At 44.5% G+C, this 12399-nt stretch overlaps 1 protein-coding gene across 1 annotated transcript in view; it reads left to right on the top strand.

Moving 5' to 3' along the window:
- Nucleotides 1-12399, top strand: part of CPS1 (carbamoyl-phosphate synthase 1) — an 88857-nt gene that overhangs the window by 32437 nt on the left and 44021 nt on the right. The window contains exons 17-21 of the mRNA XM_033064073.1: nt 193-337; nt 694-904; nt 1966-2164; nt 4189-4365; nt 8706-8824. Of these exons, the coding sequence (XP_032919964.1) occupies nt 193-337; nt 694-904; nt 1966-2164; nt 4189-4365; nt 8706-8824 (851 nt within the window). The remainder of the gene's footprint in view (nt 1-192; nt 338-693; nt 905-1965; nt 2165-4188; nt 4366-8705; nt 8825-12399) is intronic.

Below are 12399 nucleotides of genomic sequence, written 5' to 3'. Positions count from 1 at the left end.
TTTTAAGAAAGAAAGAGAAATAGAAAGTGCTTGTTATCCATGTTATGAACTTTACTTAATTTCATCTTTTGTTTGGTCTGGGATGTCTGGAGATAAGTCACAGAAATCTTAAATGTGCAGTATGGTCCAATAAGGGGTTTGGTGTGGGGTGTGGGGTTTTATTGGTGTTTATTTTTCCTAACCTATTCCCAGGCATTTGCAATGACTAACCAAATTCTGGTGGAAAAGTCAGTTGTTGGCTGGAAGGAGATAGAGTATGAAGTTGTGAGAGATGCTGCTGATAACTGTATTGCTGTGTGCAACATGGAAAACATTGATGCTATGGGAGTCCACACAGGTAGGCTTGGGCACAGGGTGGCTCAGTGCCTTTTTTATGCAGGGTCCTTCTTCCTGGTGTTATTGACAGAATTTGTGATTGATGAAGTGGGCTAGAAAAACCCTGTTCAGGTCCTGATAGGGTGTGAGACAGACTAAACCTACACCTGTGATGGTGTTTTCCTTAAGATTCCCTAGCCTGTCTCCAACTCTGGGCTTCTGATTATCTGTCCTTTTTATCAACTGTGCTGATAAGTTGGAATCTCTGGTGATATCATTACTCGTGGTGGGTTAGCAAAGACACTGACATGTGTGTCCACAATTTGCTGCTGCTGAGTTGCTTCTCATTTTCCTTCTTTGCTACCTTGTGACAAACAGGAGATTCTGTTGTAGTGGCTCCAAGCCAGACACTCAATAATGAGGAGTTTCAGATGCTGAGGGATCGTGCCATCAAAGTCGTCCGACATTTGGGCATTGTGGGAGAGTGTAATATCCAGTTTGCCCTGCATCCAACTTCCCTGGAGTACTACATCATTGAAGTTAATGCCAGACTCTCAAGAAGTTCAGCTTTGGCCTCCAAGGCAACAGGGTAAGATTATTTAAAAAAAAAAAATGTTGCAGAACAAACAAATGAATAAAAAAATGGAGGAGAGTCGAACAGAAAGAGAGAAGAAGGGATTTGGATCAATGTATTATTTAAATAGGTAGGTGACAGCTACAAGGAAAAAGAGTTGTGGTGTCTGCCTTCCATGTAGTTAAAACATGGAGTTGTAGCCCACCTTTTCATCCAGGAAGACTGAAGTTGGCTGTTAGAATTCTGGAGCAGTCAGGTCAGTAAGGTACAGATTTGTGCATGGGAAGCTTCTAAGAACAGCTCTTGTCAGCATCTGTTAGGTTTGACCCTTGGAGAGTTGTTCCTGCTGGGAGATGGAGGGTGGGGTTAGTGAGCCCTCCAGGTCATTCCAGCCTGCTGATGCTGTTACTACAAATGGAAAAATTCCCAGGAGGCACGTGTGTGGGAGCCTAATCCTTACAAAGCACATCCACCATATCCATATGTTGGCTGCAAATCATCTCTGGGACCCAGAGGGCACAGTTATTAATGAGCTGTCTGTCAGATTGATGCAAATGGCATTGCTAGCTGCCTTTGTTTTGTTGGCTAATCATAAACTAATCAAGATAAGGATGGTCAAAGCAGGCTGTTCAAAAATTGGCTTCTTAATTGCACTTTGCAGATGCTGTTGAGAGGCACAAATTAATCTCTAATTTGCAGTTCTCAACAACTCTTATGGTTATTTAAGAGCCGTAGCAGGCTGGAGATAAGCCCTGTGTTGGGCAGTGGGTGTTTGATTTCTTTTTGAATGACAGAGTTGCAACTACACATATCTGTTAGAATGGGCTCACTGTGGATGTAACAGCTACTGAAAGGGGTGGCATGGTGGATAAAAAAGCAAGCCCCAGATCTTGGGAGGTAGCTCAGCAATGTGTTGAGGTTGGAGGCTGGATGGGTCCTGCTGTGCTTGAGCACAGGAGCCTTCCATTGTGTTGAGGAGTGACAATCACCCCACATCTGTTTAATATGATCACTCCTGGGATTTGAAATGCAAAGTTTATTCCACTCTACTGTTCTCTACTTCTCCTCTATGGCAGGTATCCATTAGCATTCATTGCTGCCAAAATTGCCTTGGGGATTCCCTTGCCAGAAATCAAGAATGTAGTGACAGGAAAAACCTCTGCTTGCTTTGAGCCCAGCCTGGATTACGTTGTGACCAAGATACCCCGCTGGGATCTGGATCGTTTTCAGCACACTTCCAACCAGATTGGGAGCTCCATGAAGAGTGTGGGAGAGGTGAGGGCAAACTCTCACCTTCCATTCCACCACTTGGGAAAGCCATTTCTCTTACTTGGAAACCCTCAGAATGCCTATTTTCAAGGACCTTATGAATTTGAGGATACATATTAAGCTCAAATGATTTTTATCCAGTACTATAATTAAAGGAAATTAGGACTGTGTAATGTTGGATATCACAGTGTGGATTCATAAATGGTTTGACTCCTAAAGGAAGAGATCGCTGGGATTGACTTCATTCTTAACACTCACTCCAGGGCTCTCAGAGTTATTTTTTGGTTTGAGGTTCTGTAGGGGTGGTTAATTACAGAATAATTTCACTAGCAGTAGTGTGTTAAGATTTTCAGTGGTGCCCATGAGCAACAGCTTTCAGTTCTTCCCAAGTTATCTGTCCTCTGTGTTAAAACCATATCCCAGATCTCAGCCTATTTCTGCTCTTGAAATCATAACACAAATTGTCATTTTGCTCTCAAGTTTTGACTTCTTTTAGAGATGAAGTCTCTTACATCAGTATTTTCAGACTATGTATTAAGAAGAGGGCAATGAAGCAAAATTGGTAAATTAACCACTTAATTAGTTAATTACATATCAGCTACCAAAGCAAAATAATTATTTGTGTATTTTTTCAGTTGCCTTTTCAAATAGCTATTTTATTAAATTACTTTGATATACAAGATGTTCCTAATATCACTGTTGTCATTGAACAAGAAGTCTTCATCAGAACTGGAAAGATTAATTAGAATTTGATCTTCCATTGGCAGTTTTGGCTTTTAATGGTAATGAGGTGGGTTTTTTTGTTTTCAGTGAGATGATGCTTTCTGACATTAGCCCTCTCTGCTTAGGGGTTTTGGGACTGTTCTGTAGAACTGGAGTTCCTAAATACAGTTGCCCCATCAGCTGTGGAACTTCCTGGCCATACACATTTGCAGAAGGAGATGTTGAGTCCTTCCAGTGTTCATATGGAGGAGTGCCTAAACCTGTGTCCTTTTCCAGGCAGGATGCTGGGTAAAGGCAGGACAGAGATGCAGGGAGAGTCAGTGCTCTAACAGTGCAGGTGAGCTGAAGCAGGGATAGAGAATCCCAAGGGATGCAGTCTGCAGCTGCTGGGGGTACTGAGCAAGAAGGTTTATGTGCAGGACCTGTGGGTAGGAGACAGAATCTTTGAAGCAAAGAGTTTCTTGCCACTATGTCTCTATTAGTATGGCAAAGTCATCTCCCCAGGCCTGAACTTGAAGCCAGATCACGACACCTACTGCATTTTTATTAATTGAACAGTCTGGCCTGGCCTGGCTTTTTCTGAGCTCTGTTGTGCTGGGCAGTGGGCCTGGAGCTGTGAGAAAAGAGAATCAATGTTATTTTTTCTTTTGACATTTTTCAGCATTGTGTTTGAGAAGATTTTTATGCTGTTAAGGTCTCACTGCACTGGGAAATAAAAATGTAAAAGTTTGAGATAGGGCTCTGTTACCTCACAGATTTCTAGACAGAAAGGCTTGTTTCCTTATTAGATATGGTGTCAAGACTGAAGGAGGGAAACCCCAGTGCTGCTACACCAAGGAGGAGTAATCATTTAAGAGAACTCTCACAGGGGAGAGTTACTGTTAAATGTAATTTAAAGGAAGAGGAGCAGATTTTTCCTCAACTTTGAAATTCACACTGTAGTTTCTATCTCTAACAGGCTGTTAAACAGAAATATTCTTTTCTATTACTATTCCCATGCTGCCACATGATGTTTCCCTCTACCAGAGTGCTTTCCTTAAAGCAGTTTACAGAGGAGAGTGCAGAAACAAAAAGCAGACAGAAACCAAAAGCAGTCACTTGTCCAGAGCTCCCCACTGATACCATGAGCAGAGTCATGGAACTGGGGCTACCAAGGCTGCCCCTTACAGCCAGCAGGACTATCTTAGGGAGCAGTCCAAAAGCTGGCATCTCTCTACTTGTGTCTGTGGCTGGAATTCTCCCTGCTCTGGCAGGGCACAGCCAGGCTTGGCTCACTGCAGCTCACGTGGATGTGCTCTCCCTTACAGGTCATGGCCATCGGACGCACCTTTGAAGAGAGCTTCCAAAAGGCCCTGAGGATGTGCCACCCCTCAGTAGATGGCTTTGTTTCACATCTGCCTATGAATAAAACCTGGCCAGCCACTGTAGATTTCCAGAAGGAGCTCTCTGAGCCATCCAGCACTCGGATATATGCAATAGCCAAGGTAACAAAAGACAGAAAGACTTTGACCTACATCCCTTGAATTGGAGCTACTGGATTGGGTCAGCTGAGGTGGCAAAGGCTGAGTATTCTTCCTTCCCTTCTTCCCTCTGTCAAGCTCACTGGGAATGCTTTGAGTAGGATTTTTGCTTATGCTTTCTGCATCTTCCATGTTCAATGTGTTTGCCTTTTGGTGGTACAAGCTCAGCCTGTGCTCATTGCATTCAGCATCAGGTACATTCTGAATAGTGGCCTGTTACTTTAGTTTGTAGCTCAGTGCTGTTGGACCCCTGGACTACTTTCCTCTCCTATGAGATTATCTTTGTCTGCTAAGCATTGGCTGATTTATACTAGTGTAAGTGCCAGTCAAAAATGGTCAGTTCTGCAGATTACAAAGGAATAAATGAAGATTCTTTTGAGAACTGAAGCAAAGGATGGTAAGAATGGCAAGCTGCAGTATGTGACTTGCAATGGTTCCATTGGTGTGGGCTTGAAACTAAAAGAACTACACAACTCTCTGTTGAATTTCACAGACAAGAAATCCCCTGTTCTTCAAACCTGGCTTAACTTCCTGTAGCATTATTTTGACCCCTCTCCTGTCACACTGGTGAAATCACTTCAGCCTTGAAGGCATCTGTGTAACAGGGAGTGTTATTGTAAGGGGACTAGGGTGAATTTATTTCTGCCTTCATCTTCTCAGTGTTTGCCTGAGTACATCATGTGGCAAATGTGAGGTTAGTTACTTTAGAAGGTAGGTGCAATTTCACACTTTGGTTTTGCTGCAGGTAATAGGTCCATCTGTCCTTATCCTCTATGAAGAGGAGGACACAGCTGTCTTTTACAGCTCCTGCTTACCTGTTGGCTTGATTTTTTTAAGATTGCAAACCTTCATGGCAGGGAATGCTCAAGTACTCTTTTTTGTGCCCCTGACTTTGTGTGGTGGAGTCTTTAAGCCCTTTGTGCTCATGTGTAGGTACATCTTGTGACACCTCCACATGAGTGAGGAGCTGAGCCTGTGCTGTGCTAGTTAAAAGGGTTTCATGTAGCTGTTCCTCTTATAAATGGCCTGAAGAAAAATCACAAAGTGCTTTATAAATGTGTGGCTTGTCCAGCTGTTCTCTCTTGCTTTTCAAGCTGAGGAAGTGCATGTCTTCATCCTTCAGCAGCTGTGTTTGGTCTTTATTACAGCCTTTTTCTTGTGACTGAGAGAGAAATCTTGCTTCTTGAGTCTCTGAGTGTTCAGAGAGATTTTATGAAAGATTAAAATTAGACCCATGTTAACACAGGGAATCTGGGGAGATGAAGGTGAGTTTGGGTCCCACTGAACACTGGGTGTTCCCAGCTGCTGGTATTTTCACAGGGATCTGTTGGAAAAAGCAAGAACAAACTTTTAGTGCTCATTATAAAGAGTTGCCTCTGCCAACACAGTGCATTAATTCATCCCCATTAATAACTGAGGCAGGCAGTATAAATAAGAAGTGCTTCTGGCAGCTGGGGCTGTCTGCATGGAAATCCCTTCCCCGCTTGTTGACCTTTAAAAACACACGGTAAGTCCCCATTAGCCATCAGCTCCATTTGAAACAGGATGGACCTTTGTTATATTTTATGTTTTCTCCCCACTCCAATCCCACTAGTCAGCCCTCCAAGGCTTTTTACTTTTTCTCTTTCCTTTGCCTGTTGGATGATGACAACAGCAACTGTTCAGGTGCTAGGAAAGGGAGTTCAGCTGCCATTCAGAGCTATTGCTGTTGTAATGGGGCTCCCTGTTGTCATGTAAAAGAAGGCACAGGAGAGAGGCTGACATAGATGAGACTTGTTCCTTGGCTAGAGTGGGAGTGCTGCAAGGATGGAACAGCCTGATGAGCAGGGATGCTCAGGTTATGTCAGGCTTTTTCTGCCCCTCTCAAGGTTGTGTACAAGTGGCCTCAGAAGGCTCAGGCTGAGTCAATGCACGCTCTGCTTCACACCAGGGCCCTGCTCTCCTAGCTGTCCACATTACAGATGTGTAGCTTGCACTTGTGTTGCTGTCCACAGGCACATGAATACTTTCTTTGGTGAGGAGCCAGGATGGAACTGAAGGAAGAAGGGTACTGGCCCTACAGAAAGCATAGGCAGCTGAGCTGCCCTCTTTGTTTGTCCTGGAGACCAGGCTTGCTCCATGGCTCTTGGTGTGAAGGCAGTCCTGTAAACCCCTTGGCTGCCCAGTATGGGCCAGTCCCTATTGGATGGGACACTCTTGAAGTTGAGCAGGGCTTTAAAGTCACACTGTCCTGCTGTGTCTCCCTCCTCCTGCTTCCATGGTATATTTTGGCTGTACCCCTTCATGTAGGTTTGAAGAGAGGAAAGCTATTGGAGTTCAGGGCCTCCCTGAACAAATTCCACATGATTATCTGGAAACCTGATTTATTCCTGAAGTGTGGTGATAGGGAGCAAGAAATGTCTGCAAACTCATTCTTCTCTCCCAGTCTCCAGATTCATGTGACAGGGATGAAGATGGTTGATTTTCTCTGCCCCTCCTCTGATGAATGAGTGGAAGGGATACATTTTTTTCAGTTTCCTTTAAAGATCCCTGGGACTTTTTAAATAAAATGCCCTAATAGCTGAAGAGTATGTCCTCATGCTATCTTTGTGTGTATGTGTGGCTCAGGGACCATTGACTGGGAATTGGAGATCCTGAAGCTGTGCAAACCTGCATGTGTTCTGCAAAAATAGATGCACAGAAAAAAGACCTGCTGACATCCCACTAATGTGGCAATGTGACCTCACTCTCCAAGCACTAAAGAATCAGGATGGGAAGGACCCTTTACTGGTACACTCATACCAGCAGCGTACCTAGAAATGTCTGAGAAGCCCAGCTTTGTCACTGCCAGTGTGCAGGGACTGCTGTGAGGGCCCCAAGCTTCTCTCTGCAGGCATTGGGAAGAGCAGTGGCTGTTGGGTGCCAAGCACAAGCTGAAGACTCTGTGACTGGGTACTCTAAAGAAGCAAAATATGTTAGAGGTTTTCAGCACTGCTTGTGAGCACACAGGATATTCCAGTGAGCAGCTGTTACCTCTCAGAACAAGAGGATAATTGCAAGAGGGAGGTACAGGCAAGCTGTCTGGGAATTCTTTAGAGAAGGCAGAAGGTGGTGTCAGTATTTTGCAGAGAGCTGCCACCCATCCCTTGTCCATGTGTCTCCCTGGAGTGGCCCTTTTCTCTGAGCTGGCAGATCTCCCCATTGCTGAAAGCACGTGGTGACGACACCAACATTGTGCCCAAGTTCTGTAATTCGGGGGAATAATGCTGGGATGCAGTGGACCAAGTTCATTCCTGGGTTAATTCTGGAATTTTTTTCAATGGCATTGCTCTGGCTTTGTTCCAGGGATGCTGCCCTGCAAGAAAACAATTAAGCATGGTAAGAAATTAATGAGCCTGATTACTTTAGCTCAGCAAAGATACTGTACTGGCATTATCATTATGGCTGATTATAGTTGCTTTGTCAGGAGAGTTGTAACTGTACACCAGTGGTGAGACCTAAGAAATTACATTGATAGAAAATACATCATATTGAGGTCTCTCTGTGGTGCTGGGGTTTTTTAAATATTATGATGTTTTGTAACCCATTGTCTTATGAATAATACCTCTGTGGGGTTCCTTTTAACCTCATGGCTGCAAAGAATTGATTTTTTAAAAACCCATCAATAACCCCAGCAAAAAAGAAAGGAAATTTGAATGGTCTCGACATTATCTTGAGGTAGAGTGAGAAAAGCTAGAGCTATGCTGTAGCTGCAGGCATCACCCAGGACCTGCCTTTCCCTTGCTTCAGAGGTGAGGCAAGGCCACATGCTTTGATTCTGCCCTGTATTTCAAGGGTAAATCAAGATTTATGCTCCAAAGCAACTGAGAAGCCGGAGCTTCCTGTTTTACATTTGCAGCTAGGAGGTTGGCAATGGGCCTGAGATTTAGGCACCTTGAGTGGTAAGAGGTGCAGATAGAGGATTGGTCACTTCATGTGGCTCCCTGTAGTTAGCTGGGCATGTTCTCAATGGCCTCCCAGCCTAGTTGTCAGCTTGCCTGGCTGCTGGCTCTGTGAAAAGTAAATTCCCTCTCTCACTGAAACAGGAGCCAGCTTTGGAACCAGAGCACAGGGAGAAGTGGCTGTTCCTCCCTGCTCTCCTCATGGTGCACAGTTTCTGTTGCTGCAGGAGACAGGCTCGGGAGGTAGATGAACCCTTTTGTACAGCTTGATCTACAGAACTTTTTTTCTTTATGAGATATACTTGCTGCTACCTGTTTGCAGACTAGATCTGTGTTTGTGCAGTGTGTTAAAGGGGCTGTTTGGTGCTGTCCTGTTTTTGGCAGGCCTTGGATAATGAAGTCCCCGTGGATGTCATTCACAAGCTCACAGCCATTGACAAGTGGTTCCTGTATAAGATGCAGAGCATTGCCAACATGGAGAAGACCCTAAAGGAAGTGAACAGGTAAAAAACCTTGTCCTAGGACACAACAATTCTGCTTTGAAACCTATGGTAAGCACAGATGCTGTCAATGCTGAGAAGTTTATTCAAGTGCTTTGAATAAACAGTGTTGTCTGAAATCCCAGTTCACTGTCTCAGTCAGCAGAAATTTTGGAGCACACTCTTTTTGGTAAAATAACTCATTGGATTATGAAAGTTATGGTTTATTTTGGAAAATGCTCCCTATCTCTGAGACTAAGACTGGAAATGTGGATGGCCTGTGATGGGTAACTCATGTCCCTAGGACAGAGTTACCTTTCAAACTCAACACTGGACTTGTCCTGACTTACTGCACCTGAGGGTCACACACACTGCATTTTATTGCCAGCCTGGTCTATTGATTTTTAAACTTTTCTGCTTTGCTGTGATCATGCAGTGTGGGGATTGCTTTTGTACCACGCTTTCAAACATCTATGGTTCCAGACATATTTAAATATAAATCTTCTTCCTTCAAGAAAAATGACCATATAAAAGCCAACAGGAAAGATAGCAGTAAATTAAAGGAGTGGGCTATATTTCAGTTCAGACTCTTGCTGACTTGAGCTTTCCCTTTTTTACGAGGCTGGGAGAGGCTCCTTGCTGAGTTATTGGCCGGGTGCTGTTGCTTTGCTGCCTGTGGTACCGGCTGTGCTCACACGCGTCTCCACACGATGGCACTGGGAGCGCAGGCAGGGAGCTCTGAGCTGCTCCTCGCTTCACCTGCAGCATCTTTGCTTTCCCACCAGCTGCGGGCTGTTCACTGAGCAGCTCTCCCTGCACCCGGAACAACCGGGATCTGGAGCTGAACAAAACCAATGTGCAGAGAGATGTGGATGGGCAGGAGTAACTTGATGATTTGCAGAAATCTGTTATTTGGCTACAGAAGTTTTTATTCTCTAACATCTATGTCACATTGCATTTGTATGTGGTCTCTTAAACATGTATGTTCAGCTCCTGAGGAAAAAACCCAACATATCCAGAATCAGTTTGAGCTTGTCACTGTTGGATTGCCATGCTCTGGAATGAGGCTCCAGAGGCTGGCCACATCCTCAGCTGGTATAAATCCAGCATCACTCCCCAGAGGCTGATCTTCTTGAACCCTCCTACATCCCTGAGGTTGCTCTCCTTTCTCTGCAATGAGTGGCAGGTGATTATATCACCAGTGATCAGTAGCTGGTACCACCCTACACAGGTTTTCATCCCTGTGGTGCCCAGGCAGCAGGCTGTACAGGCAGAGAGCCCTTGCACACTAGCCAGCCTTGCATTTTTATCTGACACAAGCAATGTTGTGTCCCTTGGAAGTGGATTCTTGCAGTTCAAGTCACATTGTGGGTGGTGTCATAGAATCACAGAATGGTTTGGATTGGAAGGGTCCTTAAAGATCATCTAGTTCTAACCCTCTGCCATGGGCAGGGACACCTTCCACTATCCCAGGTTGCTGCAAGCCCTGTGTAATCTGGTCTTGAACATTTCCAGGGATCCAGAGGCAGTCACAGCTTCTCTGGGCACCCTGTGCCAGGGCCCCCCCACCTTCACAAGGAAGAATTCTTTTGTAATAGCTAATCTAAAGCTTCTCTCTTTCAGTGTAAACCTGTTCCCCCTTGTCCTGTTGATGCCTTTTCACTGGTCCTAAAATCACAAGCCAGACACAGTTGGGTGATAAAAGGGGTTACCTTTATAAGGATCCTTAGGGGCACAATTTGCCAGGTGGAAAAGGCCAAAGATGCACACGTAGCATATTGCATATACAATTTTTACATGTTTAGCAAATTACAAATCTGACAAGAATCCCCAATTAGAGACATAAATAGTGAGGTTATTCTCCCTCTGGTTCAGCCCTCTTTGAATTCCCCCTCTTTTAGATAGGAACTAAACTTTGTTTATGAAAATGTGTCTCAGAGAGCTGGTTTCAACTGTGGCTTTGCAGAGAACCTGACCTTGGAGCCACAGCTTGGAGCCACTGGGGAATTTATTTTGTCTTTCTGTCTAACAGAGTAGGTAAAATGCTAGCTACAAATACTGTGATAGGCTACAGAGTTACAAATATTCGTGTAAAGAATATAGAAAATATATAAGAGGGAAAAAAAGGAAAAATCAATTCAGCATGACTGTCATTCCATGCTCTTTAAAACAGTCTCTCTCCATCTTTCTTGTCAGCTCCCTTCAGGTATTGGAAGGCTGCAGTTAGGTCACCCCAAAGCCTTCTCTTTTCCAGGCTGAACATATAAATTATCTTACCCTCATTCACTTACCAGTGCAGAATTTCACTCCACTGTAATTGCTCACACTTTTGCAAGAAAACTGTCTTACCTCCCAGCCAGCACTGGAGGGAGGGGATGGACTGTCCAGCTGCATTATTGAAGGCACAAAGGCAAAGAGCCAGGGAAAAACACTTGGGACTTGAACTAAGAGGCTAGTCCAGTGAGCCACATCAGGAAACATATCTGTGCCATAGCCAGGGGAAAGCTAATTGAGTGATGCAGATGAGACTTGGCACACATGTGCTCTTCCTGTCCCCAGTATGCCTGGCATGAGTTCTACCTGTGCTACAGGATAATTTCCAATGGAGAAGAATGAGAGTTGATGCCATCACTGATTTAAATATTTCTGTTGTTGGAGTACCAGAACCAGAAGTAGTTGCCCAGTTCCTGGGCACTTGCAGAGGCAAGGACAGCCACTTGCAGAGACAGTAGGGACTGGCTCTGCCCCATTTACCTTTGTCCCACTGAACTTTTTTCTAAAGAAGATTGGACTGGTGCTGGGTGGGACTGCATAGCTTTGTCACTACAGCATTGGTTCCATTTGAGTCTGCCTCTGGGCCCTCTAGGATGAAGAAGTAGTTGTTTCAGATATGTGATGTGGCTACAGGAAAGCAAATGGCCTGAGCTGACTTGGGAAAAGAAAGCCATTTTGAGTGTACTTGTGAGACTAACAAGCTGTATCACAGATATGTCAAACATGTGCCCTGCTGTTTCTCTCCTGTGACCTTACACATTTTTTATTTTGGAAACTTACATTTGGAGGGTTTTTTGTTGTTGTCTGACCAATTACCTTTATACCTGGAGTGTAATTTTAACTTCAACATTCCCCACCATGCACATGCACATAAACAAATAAAACCACTTGTACACTCTGAGATGGAAAGAGCAAACATCATCCCATGCTGTCAGACCATGAATAGGTGATGTTGTGTGATGCAAGATGTGCTATTATCTGGGAATTATTTCCCCAGATTTGGCCTTGCCAGTCCCATGAGTGAAAATGGGAAGAATGGCCTAGAGAGACCCCACTGGCTTTTCATTCCATCACCAGCTCATGGAGGTGGAAGTTTGGACAGACATGTCTGAGGCAGCAAGCATGAGATGTCACTTTTAGGCCGGGGCTATGAACCCTGTCCTGAGCAAGTCAGATTTGAAGCAGGGTCCAGTGCTACCAAGCGTCCCCAGGAGGACAGCTGAAACCCAGGCTTAGAAGTGGCATCTAAGGCATTCTTGACTAGGCCTAGGTGCAAAGGGAAAACCTCTTTTGGACCTTACAGCTATTCTTTGACTGTAGTAAAG

Source organism: Catharus ustulatus, chromosome 7 (genome assembly GCF_009819885.2).
Source record: "Catharus ustulatus isolate bCatUst1 chromosome 7, bCatUst1.pri.v2, whole genome shotgun sequence".
Lineage (NCBI taxonomy): Eukaryota > Metazoa > Chordata > Aves > Passeriformes > Turdidae > Catharus > Catharus ustulatus.
This window is presented reverse-complemented; position numbering and strand designations above follow the sequence as displayed.